Here is a 22247-nt window from a genome sequence, read left to right as displayed (position 1 = left end):
CAAATGTGCGAAATCCTTTCATGTCGGCTGTGCGAGAGATGGAGGGATCAGCGGCATTGTTTACTCGATACTGCGCGAGGTTGAGAAGGAGGTGATCCTAGTCTACCCGTCGTTCAAAGCTGGTGTCATTGGTCCTTCTGGTTTCCCCACGTTCACCGTCAATCACTTCAACGGCCCCGTCGCCTGCTCTGCAGAGGGCTTCTTGGACCGTAACTTCGATGCTCCCAACTTTTATTTCGTCTCTCTTTTCGGTGGCAACACAAGGCCACCCCAAGACACTTCTCTTCGGGACACTAGGCCACACCTGGACTTCAAGCTACGATGAGCAGTTGTAAGTTCAAAGTCTATTAGTCGACTCAGTGGTACTGACTGTAGTTGCTTACATTCCAGTTTCTGAATCTCGTCCGGCCATTCCTTCCACTCCTGCCAGAGGTTTCTTCGCCAGATTGTAAAGTATGTGCTATACATACCTTTGTAGGTCATGACATGCAAAACTCATCAAGTTCTTTCGTTTTCAAGTTCCTTTCAACCAAAAGCTGCTATGGATCGCCGTTACGCTACTCATTGGCTTGGTCTGCCGTCAAGTACCACTGTATGGCATCATGGCTTCGGATTCCTCTGACCCTATGTGCTGGATGCGTGTCATCCTTGCTTCCAACCTTGGAACCCTCATGGAGCTTGGTATAAGCCCTATCGTTACGTCCGGAACGACTATGCGACTACTGAATTTAATCGAGGTCGACTTCAGCTTGAAGGAAGACCACACGCTGTTGAGACTTGCGCGTTGCGGTGGCCCGGCAAATTGCCAACCTTCCGTCTGTTCCAGACGAAGGCTAGTCACTTTTTCATTTACCAAAGCTTATCTGACGCGGTTTACGCGAATATCACAGTTGTTGCCGTCAAATGCACCCCGTTTAACATCGAAACATTCCGGCAGGAGACTTTGGTGAAGTTTCCGATGTTCACGCCACCGCCATGCAACACGTAAACTTCCTGTCACAATGCAACTCACCCCAGACTTACGTCTAACATATCATCGGGACGACGGCGATCTCCTCGACAACCTCATCAGGCGAGCACTGACTCGCCTGCGCTTAGTGCGCCGTATTGCTGTGGATTGCCATCCGCAGGCACGTGGATTGCCATCCGGAGCACGGACTTCAGCGCAAGTCTCGCAATCCTATCTCGGCAAAGTCAAACTCGAGCTCCAGGACCAGTCCAATACCCTGTCGAGCATCCCAAGAAGTTCCTTTCGGTGCGCGGCGGATGAAAGCAATCAAGGCTAACCAGAAAAACCAGGAACAAGAACAAGACCTCGCGAGTCGGTCTGAAGCTATCAGGATTCATGGGCGGGCCATGAGATCATCGACGTGGGGGCGGATTTGGAGGTGGGCTGGGGCAGGCTAGGTATTTGCTGCCGACTTTCCGTGTATTTTGTTGCTGACGCTCAATCTCAGGGCTGTAAGGGGGGGGGGGGGGGACTCATCCATTCCGCGGAAGTCTCGCAATCCTACCTCGGGGATGGTCCTCGTGAGCGATACTGCGTGTGGCACGTCCCGCAGATGGATGTTGTTTCGCCTGTGCCAAATGGCTATGGTCGATCGCACGACCCTGCTCGTCTCCGACTCATGACGTGAAAGGTTGTACGGCGGGGGACAGGAAGACAGTAAGTATTTGATTCGAGATGACGGTCACTTTGTACGGTCACTGTTGTACTGTAAGTAAATAGTACCTACGCAATGACAATAACTGGGATATGAGCCGCTCACGATGTGGTTTGGTGAATCCGAAGCCATTGTTAGTGATGTATTCGACAAGGCCCATGCTGCCGCTCCTTGTGTCATTCTCGTTGGAATTCTCGACCCGTTTACCTACATTATTTTAAATATCATCAACATTTTTCTGACGTCTGTATTTTAAATATGATCAATGTTTGAAACAAAGAAATTGTGCTGACCACATTTTAAATACAAACACACTTCTGACGCACTGTGAACTTAATGTATATGCCACCTACAAAGTTAATAGATTTTGTGGCTCTTAGATTTAAAATTTGAGTGCCAGAAATAATTTATTCAAATGCTGGACAAAAGGTAGACTATGTTGACGGACAAAATGATAATCTGAGCTTGATCACAACATTAAATATTATCTGGTTGCAAAATTCAAACTTCGACTAGCATATTTTGGTGACAAAAACATTGGAAAAACGGTGAAAAAAACACCAACCTTTGTGTTGGAACAAAGGATGATAGAAGTTTGGTTATGAGCATGGCACAAAGTCAAAAATTTATCTAGGTTTGTACTGCAGAAAAAGTGTTTGAATTGTTGAAGTATATGTTGATGCAATATTGTGGACGAAATCTGACTCAATATTTAACTTCGATCAATGTTTTTCATCACGAAGAAGTGGATAAAAAGTCCAAATTCTGTCAAACATTTTGATTGCCACAAAATTGTAAAATTTATTTTAACCTTTTTTAGCATTTTTTCAACATTTTATGCTGCGAAAAAGTCATCCATGCTTCCGGTGGATACCTCATATAAATAGTTATGTCCTGTTGGCTTCAGTTCCGCTTTGGTCTCAGTACTCAGTATCACTCAGTGGGGACATTCAAAGATGGCCACTGACATTCAAATATTCAATATTCAACGTTGTCAACATCCAGACTCATGCTATGCATGCAGAATCATACCCAGCGTAGCTTTAACCATCGTACTGACCTCTTGTAGAATTAATTACTATCTGTACAATGAACTTGTTTTCCGTGATAATACAACAGTCATTGAGGACATACAGACACGATAGATGAATGGACAATGAGCTAGCTGTGAGCCTTACAAGCATTAGTACTAGTATTATCCCGGCGTGGTTACATTCCGAATCCTGTTAATACACGAGCAATGTGAAAGAGAGATATAGATACGCGATAACAAGACAGCATGACATCCAGTGATAAAATCGACAGTTTCAGACCCGGGACTGAGATGACTCTGCAGCTTCAATGAGATGTTCCTATGCACGCATGTCAGGTGGTTAATCACAGGAATCATTGGAAATCAGCACACCTTTGCAATTGTCTGCCCTTCAGATAAAATGACGAGGCAAGACTGTAGACCCTTCAAACACCACTGCCGTTCAAGCCAAGCGAGGAGATACTGATTCCAGAAAGACTTGAATTTCTGATCAAGCGCGCCGCTCCATGGTTTCCGAGCTCGCGATAGATGGACGGTCCAATTTTGGCATGCATACTGTAGAGCATCGGAAGTTGATCCACTTCGCTCCCGTGCTTCAGTTGCGAAAATCGTGAACGCGGTCATAGCATGGATGACCTCAATGTCTGGACGATCTGGTGGGAATGCGGAGGTGGAGTGATCCTGGGGCCTTAATGCCAAGAATACTGGAAACATCAAGAAATCTGGTAAGCTCTTGAACTCCTGGATTACTCGAAAAGCTGGCGGTAAAGGCAATTGTGGGCTGATTGTGTATTCGCTGATCGTTTCCAATGTGTTCGAGAAGTCTTCCATTGTTACCCAGACAGACGCCGCAGGGGTCAATTGCCATGCTTGCCCATCCGGAGTCTGGAGCCACTCTCGCCCGCTCTGGGTCTGGAGCCACTCTCGTCCGCCCTTGGTCTGGAGCCAGTCCAGCCCGCTCGGAGTCAGCAGCCAATCTTTCCCGGGCTGCATCTGCAGCCATTCTTGACCACTCTTGGTCTGCAACCCATCTGGGGTCCGCAGCCACTCTCTCCCGTCCTGAGAATAAAGCCATTGTCGCCCTTCTGCGATCAGGAGCCACTCTTCCCCGCTCTGGGTCAGCAACCACTCTCGCCCACTCTGGGTCAACAGCCACTCTCGCCCGTGCCAGGTCTGCAGCCAATCTTGTCCACTCTGGGTCTGCAGCCAATCTGTCCCGGCCCGCGTCTGCAGCCACTCTTGTCCACTCTGGGTATGCAGCCTATCTTGCATGGCCTGCGTCTGCAACCACTCTCGTCCATTCTGGGTCTGCAGCCATTCTATCCCGGCCTGCATCTGCAACCACTCTTGTCCATTCTTGGTCTGCAGCCATCCTGTCCCGGCCTGCGTCTGCAACCACTCTCGTCCATTCTGGGTCTGCAGCCACTCTGTCACAGCCTGCGTCTGCAACCACTTTCGTCCACTCTGGGTCTGTAGCCAAATTTTCACGGCCTGCGTCTGCAGCCACTCTCGTCCATTCAGGGTCTGCAGCCACCTTGTCCCAACCTCCGTCTGTAACCACTCTCCTACACTCTGGGTCTGTAGCCAATTTTTCCCGGCCTGCGTCTGCAGCCACTCTCGTCCATTCTGGGTCTGCAGCCACCTTGTCCCAACCTCCGTCTGCAACCACTCTCCTTCACTCTGGGTCTGTAGCCAATTTTTTCCCGACCTGCGTCTGCAGCCACTCCCTCCCAGCCTGGGTCAGCAGCCACCTTGTCCCAACCTCCGTCTGCAACCACTCTCCTTCACTCTGGGTCTGTAGCCAATTTTTCCCGACCTGCGTCTGCAGCCACTCCCTCCCAGCCTGGGTCAGCAGCCACCTTGTCCCAGCCTCCGTCTGCAACCACTCTTCTCCACTCTGGGTCTGTAGCCAATTTTTCCCGACCTGCGTCTGCAGCCACTCCATCCCAGCCTGGGTCAGCACCCGCGCACTCAAGCGCCGATTATTTAGCCAACCTTGCCCACTAACCATCTTTCGGAAATCCCAAGTCTCCAGCCACTCTTGCCCACTGCTGGTCTTCAGCCACTCTTGCCCGGTGCTGGTCTCTAGCCACTCTTGCCCGGTGCTGGTCTTCAGCCACTCTCGCCCACTGCTGGTCTTCAGCAACTCTTGCCTGGTTATGGTCTCCAGCCGCTCTTGCCTGGTTATGGTCTCCAGCCGCTCTCGCCAGGTTAGTGTCATCGCCCGCTCTCGCCAGGTGATGGTCTCCAGCCACTCTTGCCCGGTGCTGGTCTCCAGCCACTCTCGCCCACTGCTGGTCTCCAGCCACTCTCGCCCACTGCTGGTCTTCAGCCACCCTCGCCCACTGCTGGTCTTCAGCCACCCTCGCCCACTGCTGGTCTCCAGCCACTCTTGCCCGGTGCTGGTCTTCAGCCACTCTCGCCCACTGCTGGTCTCCAGCCACTCTCGCCCGCTGCTGGTCTTCAGCCACTCTCGCCCGCTGCTGGTCTTCAGCCACCCTCGCCCGGTGCTGGTCTTCAGCCACTCTCGCCCACTGCTGGTCTTCAGCCACCCTCGCCCGGTGCTGGTCTCCAGCCACTCTCGCCCGGTGCTGGTCTCCAGCCATTCTCGCCCACGGCTGGTTCCCAGCCACTCTCGCCCAGTATTGGTCTCCAGCCACTCTCGTCCCCTCCGGGTGAGCAGCCACTCTCGGCCACCTGGGGTCTGTTGCAGCCACACTCCCCCGGTGTGGGTCTTTAGCCACGCTTCCCCGCGTCGGCACTGCAGCCACTCTCGTCCATTCTGGGTCTGCAACCACTCTCCCCCGGTCTGGGTCAGCAGCCATTCTTGTCCGCTCGGAGTCTCCAGCCAGCCCTGCCCTCTGAACGTCTCATGCCAGTATTTCTCGCTCCAAATCTCCAGTGACACTTGCTCTTCAGGGTCTCCAACGACTTGCCGCCGTTTCTCAGTCCACAGCCACCCTCGACTGCTCTTCAGCCACTCTCGCCCTCTCTCGGTCCGCAGCCAATCCTCCCCGACCTGGGTCTGCAGCCAGCTTTCCACTTCCTGGGTCCGCAGATACTCTTCCCCACCTTGGGTCTGCAGCCATGCACGTCCGTCCAAAGTCCCTAGCCAGGACCGCAAACCTGACCCGCGAGCTCCTCGAAGCCATAACAGACCCACAAGAACGTTCAGTGGCTCTGGTGGCTCGACGACGAAGGCTAATGATTGTTGTAGGCTCTTGGGGTCATCGGTTTGCGTAGCTTGGTTGTACCCCTTCAATTCTGAGAGCGCGTCCAGGAGGGCTGTGCTTTTTGGAATGTCTCGCACCATCAAGCGGAAACAAGATTCAGCGAGTAAGGAGTGTGGTGACGTTATAGATTGCTGCGACACTTGTGGAACTTTGCAGTTCGAGGGGTCCGAAACATAGTCACGAACAGACGAGTGATAGATATTCAAGGGGAGACTGCTATCTGTAGGAATATCCATGACAGATCGTAGCTGTACTAGTGTCGTCTCGACATCCTTTCCCTGGCCAGGCCCAAGGAGTTTTGAGATCTGTGAGATTGACAGAGGGTCGGCAAGGGCTGCGACAATGGACAAGAAGAGGTACGCCCGCGTGGGGTCTGCGCATGTGGAAAGGATCCGATCATATAATTCGTACACCTCCGTCCCTGGCAGCAGTTCACTAGTGAGCGAGAGCAAGAGCTCAAGCCGATCCTGGGGATCATTGTATCCATCGTCGATGAACTTCATCATTGTAGATGCCACGATGAAACGCCTGCCCGCTCGGCTCGCCAATCGCGCAAGTTCATCCGTCGTTGGCTGCGGAAAATCGGGATGGCGACTCTGCAACTCTGTAAAGGAATGCTGCAAGAATATATGTATGTCGTTGTCAACATCCGCGCCGTCTAACGATATGGTGGCAGCAACGCCCTCCCCAGAGGTGTTCACCGGTATCTCGTACACCAGCGAGTGCATCTCGTCTTTTTGAATAGCTTTACAGATATGCTCCTCTGAGCGACTCGTGAGGAGAATATGGATCACGGGAAGTTCAGGATCACGAAGGACTTGGCCAAGCAGGAAGATGAGATCAGCGACAGTTTCGGACTTGCATTCGTCGAGGGCATCAATAACAAATGCCGGAGGCAGACACCCGTGCTGTCTTTCTTTAAGGTGGCAGAGAGGTTGCCGAAATAATGCCATCATTTGGTCGCGAAGAGATTGGCCGGGGTTTAGAACCAACGGATTCTCGCGGATAGCTCTGGTCACGTGTGTGCGGATGCTGGGGAAATTTCTCGCTAGCTGGTAGGCAAGCGTCGCAAAGAAATGCCCAGTCGTGCTGCGGTTCGTATGCTTGCGCGAGAAAAAGAATGTCCCCGCGAGCCGTGTTTCGATTTTCGTCTCCTCTGTCACTTTCAGATTTCTCATCCTTTCAGCTACAGTGAACGCAACAGCAGACTTTCCGACGCCCGCTGTTCCATGCAGCCAAATGAGTCGACTCTTCTTTCGGTCATCTAATAATTTATGGATGCATTCAAGAAGGTCCAACCGGGTCCCTTCTAAACATTTCGGATGGGGCTGGCGTTCGGGAGAGTCAAATGCGGCGCCTGGGACAGCGACCCGGGCAAGCTTTTCCCAAGGTCCTTCAGACGATTGAGGAACTGCAATTGGGTCAGAGACCGAGAAAAGAGATAAAGAAGAAGGATACCGACACTGATCCCAGTCACTCATCGACAGAGACTAATGATAAAATGTGATAGAAAGCGTGAGGTGGAGTGCGGCGACTCAGGGACTCTCAGGGAAGTCCTGGTTGGGTTCGAACAGTTAGAAATCTTATTGACAATAACTATACAGAAGGACGACTTACGACGACGTGAACTGAAGAATCCAAGTCTATGATCTTGTATCTTGTTTGTGAGTCCAGTGTAAGTCGTAAAAAGCCTTACGCTGTGAAATGATATTTGGGCAGTCAGCTACTCAGTGCGTGTGTTCGATTGGGCAACGAAACGATCGGACGATAGAGATGGCTAGGTTTGAAGGATGCTTGGGATAGAATGAATAGATGGTCGCAGTGCTATTCAAAGCTCGCTGGATGGTGATGGAATGCAGTAGAAGGACGGGCGGGCGCTTGGCTGGTTGTGTGAAGGACAACAGCTGTGTGGCCTGTAAAGGAGATGCCGACAAAAACAACATACATAGCCTCTGGGGGTGGACATAATGCATGCAATTTGCTTCTTACGGACGTCGACCATATGATGTGGGATACCTTAGATACCTCACACAGATAGTAATGTTCTGTGTCGATTTTCCCGACGCACTGTGCCACCCAAACTTGACCCAAACACTAAAAAAAGTGGATAGTACAATGCGGATAAACTTTACTGCAACACTAAATAACTACATCCACTAGAGTGACATTGCAGCGACAACAGCGACAGCAACTGCAACTATCATGCTGCGCGCATTGCTCGTCAGACCAGCAGCAGAGCTGGTGGTTGTAGGTGCAGATATATTGACTGGTGCAGGAGCATTGGCCGAGGTCAATGACGTGTTGACGTTAGGAGCAACAAAGGTCTTTCCACTGCCACCGCCAGTACCGGCCGTGTTGGGTGCTAAATAGGGGACGTAGTAGTCAGGGTTCAACGGTCCTGGGATAGTCCCAGTAATGTTCAGCTGGGGGAGGGAGGGAGAGGAAGCAGTGAGGTTGTTGTTCTTATACGAGGTGACCGAAGCAACGAGGTTGAAAACGTCTGGATGATGCAATCAGAACACAAATACAAAAAGAAGCAAAGAGTACGCACTAGCTACCGTCTTGTTAGTATCCTGACGACCGAGGTTACCGAGGTCCCAGTTGTTCTCGACAGTTGAAATTCTGTCCGTTAATAGGTTAGTCAGACACCTACGCCAAATTCTAATACTTACGTCGAATAATGTGTGTAGAACGTTGGATCAGTGGTGTTTCTCATGTTCTGGGGGATAACTCCACCCAGGAGAAGGCTGTATACGTTGTTACCAACGGTATATGTTTCGTTTCTTTGCAATCCATGACTTTCAATTCAACTAGCATGATTCAGCAGGAAGAAACGTACTCGTCGAAGGTGATCATGATGAGCGTCTTAGCGGTGTTGAAGTTTGGGTCGTTGAGCAAGGGCAAGAGCCAATAGCTAACCCAGGAAGCGGCATATCCAACACTAGTATCGTGACCATCGCTGCATGGCTTTATGAGATAATATACAATGCAGTGATTTGAATATAGGCATACTTGCGGAGGTTCGGAGTAATGAAAATCCACTGAGAAAGGGAATTATTGCCAACCTGTTCCAGGGTGAGTACATTAATCTTGAGATCGCAAATAAAATATGCGCATACATCGACAGCAAAGTCATTGAAGTTCCTGATACGCGCCGCTCTCGTGGAAATGTTCGCTACGGAGTCGTAGATGACCAATGGGTTGTGCTTGCGCACGTAATAGGTATATCCATCGGCTTGATTCGTATAGTTGTATCCCCCATACCCATCCGTGGGCATATTTTCCTGGTAAGTCGCCCAGCTAATGTTCTTCTGGTCGAGTAAGTCCACAACAGTGGACATGTTAGTGGGCACTTGCTCCAATACGTCACTAGCAAGACCCCAGAAGTCGCCACCAACCACGGCGAGGTAGTTTGGCTCACTCGGGTGGGTTACGCCGTAGTACCCACTCAAGGTAATGCCCTGAGTAGCGAGGGTCTGGAAGACTCCTTGACTAGCTGCCTGGGCGTAGTCCGTATTCTCCAACCATATCTGAATGAAGCGGTCGAACACCTGTCCGGGAACATTGGGCGAGTTGGTAATGGTGGAGTTTGCAATACCAGTGTAAAAAGAAGATTGAGAAGTCGGTCTGCATGATCGAAGTCAGAGGTGTTTGATAAGTGAGGCTGACAACTCTTACGCAGGAGCTGGAGCAGTGAAGCTCGATGCGACTGCTGCTGATGCAGTTCTGGCAAGGACAGCAAGGGCGATGGCTGACGACGCAATCATACTTAGAACTTGTCACGTCAGGATGGAGGCACGGGAGGGCAAGTTCAACCGTTCATCTGCACCGCGATACTTATAGGCTCTCAAAACTCTGAAGTGATTATGATGCGCCTGTGAACGTTTTATTGCGTGGGATCCTGGGTTCTCCGACTCCGAGTGGAAGGCGTTCGTCATGTGCCCATGAACGGTCCATCAACCAGTAACTAGTAAGAAACGTTCGAGGCTGCAGATTTTAGACCATGTTATTATCACTCTTTTCACGGTTGTGACCGTACCTCGGAAGATCATTGGTTCGTTGAATCCTGTCGTCGTTCAGGACACTGTAGCCGTAGTGCGAATGGACCGAGGTCATAAGGATTAAGGAAGAATGAAGTTCAGTAACGAACGTGGTGAAATCATGAATCATTAGGGCATCGCCGGCACCAATTAGGCTATAAACCCTCAACATAGTAGCTGCGTCGTATTAGTTCTGCCATCACCATGTGTTCCTCCACAAATCTCTCTCTACTTGCCTGACTGCTGGTCTGAATCTGAGCCCATTCCTGGGACTGTTTCACGTCATGAGTGCACCTGATGTTTTCTACACTTACCTCGGCGAAAGGGACGACGTTGCTGCAAACAAAAGCCGCGCAATCGGCGAGGAGACCGCCTCAAACGTGCGTCTTCGTTCCTGAGACAGCTGTGGTGACATTATATTCTTGTCCTCGCCGACGACAGCCGACGTCAGTACAGGATGCGTGTGCACTGTGGGTAATTGTAGGTATGCATTGTATGCAAAACTGGCGTTTATTTCCCTTGCTGCTTACTTGCAATTAAAATTACAATAGGTCACAAGGCCCCTTTGGATTTCGATAGATTAAAACACGCAGGTGTACCATATGCCTTCGTGGATTAGGCGACGCGGATGCCGTATTTTGCGCTTGGTTGTTCCCCTGAATAGGCACAGGTCCCTCAAAGCTGAAGATAGTTGTTCTTGTATTCTGTGAGCGACTGCTTGAAACGGACTAAAATCTGTAACATTCCATGCATGGCGTCTGCAACTTAAAGATCTTGAAGTTCACGCACTTCTTACTCAGAGGTCCAATCTCTGGCAACCACACCAAATAACGTTATCATCTCTCTTCCGTCCCGAGTATGTTTTGGCCGTTTTAATTGCGTGGAACTCCATTCGAAGTTGTCTTGGAAATCAACACTGGACGACCGTACGCCCTGCTTTAAATTCACAACTGGGGGGCAAAACTACACACACTTCCACTTCGTAGTCAAAGGCTCTCTTTGATGTTGGAATTCACGAGGGCAAATCGTTCGCACTGGTGACTTCGAAACAATCACATTTATAACTATTCGTTCGACCCCGGATCTGCACCGAGCACGAGGATCCGGAATGGAAGCGTGTCATAGAGATCCTTGCGGTGCTCCAGGAGCTATTCGCACGACCAATCGTTGAACCCTAATCACTAGCGTCCCCCCCTGTTTTGTTGCTTCATCATCAAGAACGTATCGGTTCGTCGCGACACATTCATCTGCTTGTTTTGACCATGTCTTCTATCACCGACGGTGCACGATTGAGAGTGCCCAGTGGGAGGGGCCCACCCGCCCATCACGGCTCATCCTGGACTTTCCCCACAGGTTCGAAACGATGTTTCGGGTCGCAAACCCTGCGGGTTTGAGCCCAAATAGCTTCGCAAGGCCGGTTTTCTTATTTGTATGGCAGCTGCTTTCTGTGGGAGATGGTATTATTAGAAACAAGCACACCGTCGGTCGCACGCGAATCGTGCGTCAACTTTCCTGCAACATACAACGGGAACTCAGACTTACGACGACCATAACAAACCCTCAAGGTTTGTACTGGAGAGAAACATGAAAACAAAGAGCGATATCACGTTTGTATACGTTGGACCAAGTACGGGTTGCAAGGGAAACCCAAAGGCCAACCGAGGACCAACTACGAGCCGGGACTCATGCCACTGCACCAGGACCCCTGGCACAAACCACGGAGGACCGACCTCTGCCAGGCCTGTACGACTTCCAGTTACCCAGTTTCTTCGCGAAACCTTTGCTCATAGCTCTCTGCTGGCTGATCCTGTCGCTTTGTCAACAATGCCAAGTCGAATTGAGGTGAATTACCCTGAATTACCTCGGCAAGCTAGTCTCAAGAATAGTTCCGTGGTTTTTCTCCACAATCCGCAATCCCCGGTGCTTTTACGCAATCGGCTGAATATCATGTGTTCAGGAGAAACGATGAACGCGAGACACATCGTGCCTAATACTGGGATGGATTGAGGTGTGACTAGGCCCAAAGTAGCTGTATAACAGCGTGGTTATCGCCCAGACGTCACTGATGCCTTTTGGGCTAGGCGCTGGGCTCGAAGGAAAACGGAGATATTACTACGTACTTCAATCTCAGGCTGGACGGGTGAGAGCCTCGTAGTCTACTGGGGGGTCCATATAGATTATCGGTGGGGCATGTAACCCTGAATCTGGCGGCAGTGTGCCATCATTGAGCTGTCAACTGTTGTGCCTTAGTATAAAAGATTTGCGAAGAAAGTTGCAGTCACAGAAACCGGACTTGAAAGGGGTTGCAGTCAGATGAGGTCGATCAGTGACTGGACGGTCTGGACCAAGGATGATGGGCAAAAACCGCTCAATGATCTTCAGTCAAGCCAATGGCAGAAGTCAGGAAAGCTCAAAGAATCGTTCATCATTACTAAAATATGTCGTACCTGTCAAGTTACGTAACAAGTTCACCATGACCGTGACGGTCCACTAATTTTATCATACATATATCCTCACACCCTGGCAGGGCCCAACACAACACCTTCTCGTCTGCACTCTCAGCTGTATGGAAGGGTTGTCCTAGCCGCAAAGATTCGTATTGTTCATTATGGTGAATTATCCATCAGCTTCGAAAGCCTTTCGACCGACTCACAGTGCCTTGTGATGTAGGTTCACGTCAATGACAAGAAGTTTGCATGGTACCCACATTTCTCTGGACTTGACCTTCATCTTGGTATTGATTTTGATTTCACAGCGAGTCCTGCATCAAAGGCCATCGATCATCTTCTTGCCATCACTCTGAACGACCACTGTTCGAAGTAAAGAAGAAAGGGCGCCCAGTATCGCAGTGTACGACATGCCGCGAACTGCGTAACTCAAAGCGATTCCACTCAAAGTGCACCTGTAATCCTAGGAAGATAGTCGACAAGATTCCTATACCAGCAGCTCGCCCAGACCGGAAACGTATGTCACACATGTAGACATACTAATGCTATCATTTCTGAACCAGAGTCTCGCAGCGAAACGCTTCATGCCGACGGTACCTACCCTGCCGAACGGAATATCAGACGCCTTGTCATCCTCGTCTTCCTCGCAGCCTGCGGATGCAAGACAAAGAGGTAACGATCAGCAATTGGAACCTTGATCGCAGCATGACTTACGGGTCTCTAGTTGATTCACTGCTAAACCCTTGCCATTGTAAGAATGTTTGGCAGTGCCGTTGCCGATCTGTCCATCCTAGGGGTTCCCCATCACCTGCACCTGAATCATCTTCCAACGGTCTAGCCATGCTCGCCAAAGCAGCTGCACTGTTCCATGACGATATCGTGTCATGTCCAACGACCCCGAAGTCGTGCTGTGCTAAAGCAGTCCAAACCGCAGTCATTCCCTCAGTTCACCTTGATCTTCCCCCCGTCCATATTTACGCACCTATCTCAACGCCACCTTCGACTTCAACGACAGTGCCCGAGTTCCCCGTAATCCCTCCATTCAGCGCTTTGGAGTCTATCGCTGGGTCTGGCTGCACTTGCGGACTTCAGTGCGCTTGTCCAGGCTGCGTGAAGCATCGTGGGGCTGTTCATGCTTTTAAGGAGCACAAAGATTGCGCCGAAGGGTGCACACACTGCACCGACCACTCCGCAGGCGTTGAGCTTCCAACTCTAGGGCAAGGTGCTGGCGGGAAGAGCATGATCGACCAATTTTTCGCACGGGCTGCGTCCCTACCTATTCCTCCAGTCAATCGTAAAGTCGGGGTTGAGTTCGATCCAACGGACATTACAATATATCCTGTCGACCTTTTCACAAAGTCAATCAAAGAATACGAGGAGCGAGGCGCGGCATTTGGACTAGTGACCGTGCCGAAGCTTGAGTGCTGTGGGGGACGGTGTGGTTGTCCATCCGACGGCTGCGGATGCGGACAATCTTGTGAAGGTTGCCCTAATGGCCAACATGTTCACGGTCGCTCAGAGCCTGTTAGCTAACGGGAAATTTTATGCATTAAATCGTGGATGTATGCTAGTCAGACTCATACTTTAAATTTTAATCTCCTGCTTAATTCCCTCATACCAGGACCCCGTATAACACCCATGGAAGCTTTTTACAACGTCCTGTCAAAATATAAGCTACGTCGTACTATGATTGGATACAATCGGGACTCGGGAGGCACATGTTCGCCCCCCACGATTTTTGTGTCCGTTGGGTCTTGGATTATTGATGGAGGTCAAACAATGTGACAAAAAACCACACCACAGTTGAAGCCGTTCGAGTCGGTGGGCCCGAAACAAACGTATGGATTCATAACTGCTCTCGGCGATTGATTCCCTAAGCTCCCGATACATTCCCCCCTTCTGCCATCGTCACGGTTGACACTATAAACGCCGCCCTCACGTAGAAAAAACCTGACAGCGACCTCTCGGACCCTGCCGACAAGGCTAATACGCACACCACCATAAAACCGGAAGGAGGTTATCAACACTGGTTGGGCATGTGCATCGTCCGTTTCAACCTGCTAAACCGGTGGTGAAAGGGCGACGGGTGAAAGATGAATGGTGATAAGTTCGATACCATCACCCGAGCAGTGGGTCAGTGATCCAGTTGGAAAAACTTCAACTTGTTCTTAGTTTCCCCTAGCCCTATCGTCAAAGGAAGATGGTCGTTCCTTCGTATTGGGACTCCTCTTGGCCTCATAGTTGGGGGTCCCTTCAGGGAATGCCACGGCTGCTGAATCGTTGCTATCAAATAGTGCCTCAGATCCAGAAGTCCCCCTTGTAAAGCTTCAGGTATCAATTTCCGACTACAGTGACCTGCTGCTGATCGATCGACGGTCATTTGGACCTATACCAGAGGTTTTCTCCCTTCCCTTTCTTGCGAGTTTCCCTGCTTTGAAAAAAAAATGCGGGAAAGCGGAATAGATCCGTAATTTATTTTTGTGGTCTATAACGTGCGTTATCCTCAGCAGCAATATCAGGCTGACGGCTATGAAAAAACATGTGCTTACCGTGAAGGGGAAAGAAATGGTATTTTCCTTTTACCGACCAACAGTAATTTTTAGTCCGGGGGGAATTGCAAGGGACCCTCTGAAATTTCAATCGGCGAACCTGGGCTGCAGTGCACGGGGGGACTCCGCTAAATTTTGAAATAACTTGTCAATTTTTCGCCTCCTGTCCATACGTATTATTTGACATCCAGGCGTCTCAGGCTATCTTGTCACTTTGTGTTCTAAGTGAGGTGAAGAGATACGAGCCAGGAGGTTGGGTCACTTCTAGTCTCCCCTAGGCAGACCTTTATAGACGAGCTTTCCTTCTAATAGGTAAATTTAAAATTCCCCTCGTCTGATAGGTCATGGGTTTTTCAATTTCGGTTGCGTTACTCAAGTTCGTGCTTGTATCACTCCACTTGCACAACGCACCCCGTTTCTTAAGTTGTGGCTCTCGGGATCTACTTCATCTGTATTTGTTGTGGTCTACTACGGGGATCTCGTGTCATATATTCAAGCCCTTGTTAAAATTGACGCGCTCTCGTCACGACATTAATATTCCTATCTGCCATTGGTTTGCCACGCATGTCGGTTTGCTTCCGCAATTAAAGTTCTTCGAGAGGGGGATCGGAATAATTTCCTTCTTAGATCAGAGCTCGCTGATGGTCGTCACTGCCTTATAGTAGTTCCAGCAGTCGCGCTACTGCTCAATACCCACGATGATCCAAATTCATGTGTAGAAGCTCGCCAGTGCACGAAGTAGTAAGCTCCACCTTGCTCCACAACTGAACAAACAAGGCAGGTGTCGTGGAACGAAGAAGAGTGGAGCCTGGTGGCGGAGTCACGTCAGCATCAGTCAGTACTTAAGCTTCGTGGTTTTCTCTAGAACCCTCTCAGCACTTCACCACAAACGAGTATGTCTAAACACAATATTTCTTTAACCAGAGACGCTAGTGGATTACATAGAAGACTGGTGGGGCATGGATACAAGAGGTGAATATTTAAATGGATATTAGGGGCACAGAACGGTGAGTGATGTACATCTATGTGGTGAAAACGGGGGGCGCATTAATTTATAACCACAAAAAGAAGAAAGGAACAGGGACACGATGTCTCCCCGAGGGACTGCATGATGGGTAGCGTTTCCGTGAGTGATAATTTTCTCTATCCATTTCCGCATAATAGAGATCTGGTGCAAGGACAAGCTAGCCTGCTAGCTGGTAGTAAATATGGTCGGAAGATATATGCATCGTAGACATGGGGATGGGTGGAGCACGGTGGTTAGTGGGTAGGGGGAGGAGGAGTCATGGACCATGTCAAAATCGTAAAGCTGAAGAAACCATTCATGAACAGGTCACGGGTAAACCAGCATGCGAACTTACTTCTAGGGGCTCTAGGCAAGCAGTTGCTCGATCACTGCTTCGCAGTGGCAGATGGTCCACCCCGCTCTGGTGTCATAGACCCAATGCCCATGCCAGTCGTATTCCCACATTCATTTTTCGACACCGCAGTTCCACCTGGAAAAGCCTGTGGGGCGCCAGCGGTTAAGTCGAAAACGGTAAAGACTTTTTCATCGCTTGGTGTCCTGCGTTTGATACTGGGGCGCTTCGCGAACGATACAATACCGGATTTGTCTTCTTTAAGTAGTTCGGTTGGGCTGGGGCCACGTTTCCACTTCGACAGCGACGATGAAACGACCGACGAGGCAGCGTGGTGTATCTGGCTGCCACTGCTACTGCTCGCTGAGCTCCGCACACCAACCACAGGGTAGGAGTACGTCCGATCGCGGGTACCATGAGTGCGTCCGATGCGATGGATATCCAAGTTACCGATGTTCTTGGAGGGCGTCTTGCGGATATCACTGTCATCTGATCTACCCCCCTCGCTGATATGCGACGCTGCCGCTGGTTCTGAGCTCCCCTCGCTCCCAGAACATTCCCCCCACAACTCTCTCTCCTCGTCCGCTATCATGAGGGCGCCCTCAATGACTGCCGCGTGCACGAACACATACTGCCGCAAGCTCTGGCAGAGACTCATCCGCTGCTCGCGCATATCTTGCACGATCGTCCAGATGGGGTTGGTATGCGACATTAATGGTGCGGGCGACAGGTCCTGATGCAGCTGTCGTGGAAGCTTATAATCGATTACGGCATGGCCCGCCGCACGTTTGTCTAGTTCGGATGGCGCCTGCTTGGCGTCAAGAATACTCTCCTCGACGATTTCGGGCACAGGAGGCATTGGCGACGGCGCAGCGGCTTGTGCTCCAGAATGCTTCGTCTTGTTGGTGAACTTCTGTTGCTTAGGCGTACTGCTGGACTTGACCATCGTTTCCTCGCCTGGTGCAGCACTAATTGCGGAGGTCGTAGTCACCTTTAACCCGCTCCTCGCCTTCCACGACAACACCATGTTCTCCTCCGAATCATCGGACGACACTAGGCTGCTCTTCCCGCTAGCAGCTTCCACATCTGCGCTCCCCCCACTTTCAAAACCTCTCGGGGGGCTCAACAATTCATCCGAACTGGGGTTGGAGCTTGTGCGCGAAAGAGGGTCTTCACCCTCGAAAAACGCATGACCTCCGGTTGTCGTGGGAAGTGCAGGCGTGGAGAAGCTCGCCATAGGGGACGAACCAATGATCTGCCGTACCCGGGGACGCAAATTGAAATGGTTGGCGTGGGAGGCATTGGACTCGTTCGAAACAATAACACCACTCGTGGCTGGCTGCAGCGGCACAGATGAAGGACGCGGAGGCCCATCAACGTCCATGGCATCTTCGTCCTCGTTGCCAATACGCACTGCCGACGGCTGGCGCAGCGACACTGGAGGTTTCTCGCTCGAAAAATCAGAGCCCATATTCGAAAGTGAGGTCACTGAACTATCTCTCAGACGAGCACGCATGAGGCCCGTTAGCCCTGACTCCACGCCAGAGCTACCCCAAAAGCCAGAATTGGATGATGTGTTCGTCCCAGAGCCTGAATTAGAGGCGGAGATCGAGTTATGACCCGAATTGGGTTGAGAACTGGAGCGAGAGATGGAGACGGAGACGGAGGAGGGCGGGAAGGCCCCACTTCCCGAGACGCTGCTACCACCACTCCCTCCGGAACCAGACCGCCCGCTCCCTGCCTTGACAACCTCACCACCGCTACCTACAGAATCGTCGGCAGAGTTCAGCGCGGACGGTCCGCTGCTATTCGACGTACTCCCGGGCGAGCGTTGACGACTAGGGGTAGGTAAGCTCAAAGACATCGAGAGGGGCAAAGGCGGAGGCGAATCTCCCTCCCCTTCTCCTCCGCCAGGATGCGTTTGATCCAGTACCTGCTCGGCCCACTCTCTTGTTGACGAGCTTGAGTTCTGCCATCTTGGGTCCAGATCCACTGTCTCCTCTGTGAAGGGCACATGCACGAGAAGCGACTCTGAAGAGCTCGCCTCGCCTTCTTTGGCTGCACCAATGTGTGCGTGGTGACGGCGGGATTTCTTCCGGTCGCCCATGGCGAGAGGGACAGTCCCAACTATCTTCTCCTTCGCTTGGCTCGCATCCACATCCATCTCACCACTCTCCGTCCCACTTCCGTTCTCCCCAACCACACTCTTACTCATCTGCTTATCAACGCCAACAGGAGCGCGCGCAGAAGCCCGAGCCTTGAGTTCTCTCCTCTGCTTCAACTCCCTCTTAATCGCATCCAACACAGCATCCACCGCAATAAACCCTCCCGTCCTGCCCACACCCGCTGAACAATGCAACAGCACAGGTGGGTTGGTCCCAAGCGCAAACGCAGCAACGCCAGTCTTCTTGTCCAGTTCAGGATGCCGCCACCCCTTATGTCCACTCCTCCTCCTAGTGCCTGCATCTCCAAGCGGTGGGGACGAGAAAAAGCCCTCTCCCCGAGCCATGAAGTCAAAGCTCCTGCCTGGAGACCCAGAGGATGGCGAGAGTGAGCCAGAACCGGAGCCTGAGTTTGATTGCGAGCCAGAGGGGGATGGACCTGGGGTGCTTTCCTGAACGGCGAGTTCGACGCGCTTCACAAGCTCTAATACACCGCGAGGATCATCGGGCACGTTCATATCGGGCCACTCCAGATATTGCAGATGCGTCACTTGTCTAGGTGGAACGCCAGGATAGCCTCGATGACTGAGGGCAAAGGTCCTCACGATCATACTAGGCTGCTTCGAATCCCCACTGTGCTCGCGCGGGGACATGAAAAACCCAACGTCAGCGGGAGTGTTGGAAGGAGCAGAGGGTGAGACGGGCGGGGAGGTTTTGAGGAGTTCGAGTTGAAGAGGTCCATAAGATGAGTCTGTCCAGTACGTCCCACATTTAACCATCGCATTCTCGATCTCGCGCGTGAGCATGACAATCACATGGACGTTCTGTTCCCAGACGAGACTATCGATTCATCAGCATTCACGAAAAAAAATTGGCTGATAGGAAACAGAACTCACGTCCAAAAATCGACGAATGTCGCGGGTAATGGGCCTTGGGTCGCAATATAGCGTTTGCGCGTGCCCAAGGGCTGCACGTACGACGCATTCACGTAGTCATCTGCGGGTGACGGGTCGCGTGGTTTGTCTTTCGAGTTGGGGGGAGGGACTACCGACATGTTGAATTGCGGCACACTCGTGCTCGTGGATGAAATCGGTCCTTGGCTGATAGGTCCGCGGGGCAACGTCAAGTTGAACATCTCCCGCTGAGACCCGAGGGGAGTGTACGTGGGCATGACCAGTGGTGAGATGGGTTTTGGCCCTGTATTCTGAGGTGATCTTGGTAGGGTACTCAATATAGAAGGTGACAGGAACCCTCCCGATCGTTGTTGCGTGCAACTGTCCAGCCGAGGCGGGGACAGCATTTGGTCGTCTTCTGGGATCGCAGGGATCTGTGAGTTTTCTGGGAAGGCTGGGAAGTATGTGTCGCTTCCGCCGCCACTGCTGCGTGGAAAAGGATAGAAGGGCGTCATCGGCACGCCCCCGCGCGTCAAAGTAGACGAGGAAGGGCCAAAGAAGGGTGTCATAGGCATGGAGAGGGGTGTGTGGAAAGCGGATTGCGAATAGAACGGTGTCATCGGCACAGAAGATGGAGGAGCCATACCCGATAACGAAGGCGTGCAGATGCGACGTCTATCGATGCTCATGAGCATATTCCGATCCTCTGCTGGTGCGTTCGGCGACGGGGCACATGAAAGTGAGACTGATTGGGGTTCTAATGAAGATGTAAATGCAATGCTCAATTCGGGCGCAGCGGAGCCGGAATCGCCTTTCTTCTTGTCTTCCTTGTCTCGCTTGGAGCTGTGTCCTGGATGTGACCCTTGATGACGGCCATCATGAAGACGTACACGAGCATGCTCGAAGGGCCATATATGGTTGTACCTAAAGAAAAGGAATGAGTTTGGATTGGGTATCGACAGAGACGGAGAAAAAGGTGTCGTGTTAATGTAAGGTAAGTTTTAAATACAAGCAATTGCACGATAACTACTGTGACATGCCATCAAGACAGCCCATCCAAGACCGTCTTATCCCAAAACGAGTCGGAGCTTGGCGGAACGGCAATGGTGCACGAAAGAGTCAAACAAATCATTGAAGACATCAAACGATGACGTGGATGAGGCCCCGTATTGCTCGGGTGTACCACGTCATACCGGTGACGCAATGAGGAGCCGAAAAGTCGGGACGTATGCAACCATGAAAAAAGCATGATGATATCGGAGCGAACACGACGATAAGGACGGAAAAACCCACCTGTTCTTTGCACCTTTCTCGACGCCTGCTGTAATACTAAATGGAAATGCACCTTGCACAGGGGTGGAAGGGAGGGTATTTACGCCTGCTGCAGTAGCAGAATGTGCACCGGCACCGATGATGCCCTGCCCGCCCTCGCCCACTGTATAGGCTTCACCAGCAGCAGCATACGCGCTGACCTCGCTCTCTCTTGCATGATGTTCCATGACGGTTCTCAGACGCCTCTGCTCTGCTAATTCTATGCGGTAAAACTGCATGGCAAGAGTTTCAGCGCCTTCTTCAACGTCAGGGTCATTCGATTCTGGATCTGAATCATGAGGGTCATCAGAGCTCTCGCTACCGCTCTCTACACTCATTCCACCTGGGAAAGAGGAAGAGGAAAAGTGACGGAGGGCTGAACGACCAGCGATATCTTGAAGCCAACGAAATGGGAGGTCGTTGATTCGTCTGCGTATGCGCCTGGGAAGGCGGAGGGGAATGCGTTCTGTGATTCCCTGGCTCAGTTCCAAATTTTGGCGAATGGTATCGAAGAAAGGGTTAGCAGCATTTGCGGCTGCTGGTGTACCACAAGCTGCAGCACTGGTCGTTGAAAGCGAAAAGGCAGCTTTAGGGAGATGCTTTGTACGCAATGCTCCAGAGGAGGCTGTGCCTTCTGCATCGTCTTCGTCCGGACTTGGGTGGTCAGTTGTGGCGCAGTGGCGTGCGTCTCTCCACACTGCCTGAAAACCGCCTTTAACCCAGGCGAGTTCGCCTGTGAAACCCTCTGCGCGAAATTTTCTGAGCAGACCGGCAATATTACTAGTGTCGGGAACGAGGACAGAGTCAGCGTCATACACCAATATACGTTTTGCGGTTGGCCATGCTGCGAATCTTGCACGTGCAGATGATGAAGGAAGCATCTGAACGATCTTGGAGAGACCAAAGAGAGGACGTTTGATGAGAGTGCTTGGGATGCTAAGGGAGAGGGCTCGGTGGAGACGGGCAGTGGTATGGGCGGCATGTGGGCGGATATCGAGGATGAGGATGGAGGGGTCAGCGAGGTAATCCGCAAGGTCGGATGTGATAACGGGGGTGAAGGTGGATGACGAGGACGAGGGCAATGGCGATGGCGGAGCTGGTTTGGAGAGCGGTAGGAGGATTGGTTTAGGTGGTGAAAGAATATTTTGTGGAGATTGGCGTTGTTCTTCGTCGGGGAGGATACGTGCTGTGAGAAGATCAGCGGATCCGAAGCGTGCTGCGATGGCATGAGCGAAGGAAACGACATTCTCTTGATCTGATGAGTGAGCTCTTCTTCCCTGTTGACCAGGGAAGGGTATGCTGGTAAAGAAATCGTTGTTGGTCATCGCCAACAACGGTGACAAGGACGGCCTCTGTTACCGTGCGTGTGGTTTGAGTTCTTACCTTGAATTTTCGATTCTCGGGACGAACGAGTCTCCTTCAAGGTTGGTGTGACTACATGCTTGGTCACGGGATATGATGTCATAAGGGCTGGACCGGCCCAGACCCATTGACGTCACACGAGCCATCTTCCCGGCACTGACATCGGAACCCTTCCGTCGGTCGTTCCTTACCAAT

General features: G+C 51.4%; 8 protein-coding genes across 8 annotated transcripts; 4 read left to right on the top strand and 4 right to left on the bottom strand.

Moving 5' to 3' along the window:
* Positions 1-387: 387 nt before the first annotated feature.
* Positions 388-785, top strand: DEU56DRAFT_710406 (SecY subunit domain-containing protein; the record flags this gene model as incomplete). The annotated part of the gene is made up of 2 exons (XM_041347483.1): positions 388-457; positions 520-785. Coding segments are annotated over 2 exons (336 nt in total), but the record flags the coding sequence as incomplete, so codon positions are not given.
* Positions 786-5723: 4938 nt separating this feature from the next.
* DEU56DRAFT_492574 (uncharacterized protein) lies at positions 5724-7564 on the bottom strand. Its single transcript, XM_041346485.1, has 4 exons — positions 7548-7564; positions 7393-7486; positions 6071-7341; positions 5724-6014 (listed from the first exon to the last, which is right to left on the bottom strand). The coding sequence occupies exons 2-4, from the start codon at positions 7409-7411 to the stop codon at positions 5925-5927; spliced, it is 1380 nt and encodes a 459-aa protein (XP_041206066.1). The 5' UTR covers positions 7412-7486; positions 7548-7564; the 3' UTR covers positions 5724-5924.
* DEU56DRAFT_492544 (uncharacterized protein) lies at positions 7481-7963 on the bottom strand. Its single transcript, XM_041346484.1, has one exon. It carries the CDS (start codon positions 7901-7903, stop codon positions 7658-7660), a length of 246 nt encoding a protein of 81 aa, XP_041206065.1. The 5' UTR covers positions 7904-7963; the 3' UTR covers positions 7481-7657.
* Positions 7964-7966: 3 nt separating this feature from the next.
* Positions 7967-10095, bottom strand: DEU56DRAFT_816788 (phosphoesterase family-domain-containing protein). Its single transcript, XM_041353875.1, has 7 exons — positions 9609-10095; positions 9050-9557; positions 8943-8995; positions 8770-8889; positions 8603-8713; positions 8482-8552; positions 7967-8430 (listed from the first exon to the last, which is right to left on the bottom strand). Exons 1-7 carry the CDS (start codon positions 9695-9697, stop codon positions 8087-8089), a joined length of 1296 nt encoding a protein of 431 aa, XP_041206064.1. The 5' UTR covers positions 9698-10095; the 3' UTR covers positions 7967-8086.
* Positions 10096-10938: 843 nt separating this feature from the next.
* Positions 10939-11853, top strand: DEU56DRAFT_816786 (uncharacterized protein). The gene has a single exon (XM_041353874.1). It carries the CDS (start codon positions 11334-11336, stop codon positions 11556-11558), a length of 225 nt encoding a protein of 74 aa, XP_041206063.1. The 5' UTR covers positions 10939-11333; the 3' UTR covers positions 11559-11853.
* A 547-nt stretch (positions 11854-12400) lies between these two features.
* DEU56DRAFT_492594 (copper fist DNA binding domain-containing protein) lies at positions 12401-14272 on the top strand. The gene is made up of 6 exons (XM_041346486.1): positions 12401-12581; positions 12641-12669; positions 12726-12934; positions 12991-13089; positions 13142-13979; positions 14039-14272. The coding sequence occupies exons 1-5, from the start codon at positions 12579-12581 to the stop codon at positions 13948-13950; spliced, it is 1149 nt and encodes a 382-aa protein (XP_041206062.1). The 5' UTR covers positions 12401-12578; the 3' UTR covers positions 13951-13979; positions 14039-14272.
* A 949-nt stretch (positions 14273-15221) lies between these two features.
* Positions 15222-15773, top strand: DEU56DRAFT_492455 (uncharacterized protein). The gene has a single exon (XM_041346483.1). The coding sequence runs from the start codon at positions 15311-15313 to the stop codon at positions 15626-15628; it is 318 nt and encodes a 105-aa protein (XP_041206061.1). The 5' UTR covers positions 15222-15310; the 3' UTR covers positions 15629-15773.
* Positions 15774-16358: 585 nt separating this feature from the next.
* On the bottom strand, positions 16359-22015 carry DEU56DRAFT_741211 (uncharacterized protein; the record flags this gene model as incomplete). Its single annotated transcript, XM_041348861.1, has 10 exons — positions 16359-16692; positions 16843-17132; positions 17643-18074; positions 18258-18451; positions 18494-18790; positions 18926-19326; positions 19383-19509; positions 20251-20303; positions 20673-20724; positions 20830-22015. 10 exons carry the CDS (start codon positions 22013-22015, stop codon positions 16359-16361), a joined length of 3366 nt encoding a protein of 1121 aa, XP_041206060.1.
* Between the last annotated feature and the right edge of the window lie 232 nt (positions 22016-22247).

This window comes from Suillus clintonianus (assembly GCF_016758775.1).
Source record: "Suillus clintonianus strain FC179 chromosome Unknown DEU56scaffold_62, whole genome shotgun sequence".
Classification (NCBI taxonomy): domain Eukaryota; kingdom Fungi; phylum Basidiomycota; class Agaricomycetes; order Boletales; family Suillaceae; genus Suillus; species Suillus clintonianus.
The sequence above is the reverse complement of the archived record's forward strand: the minus strand, read 5'-3'. Positions and strand labels throughout refer to the sequence as shown.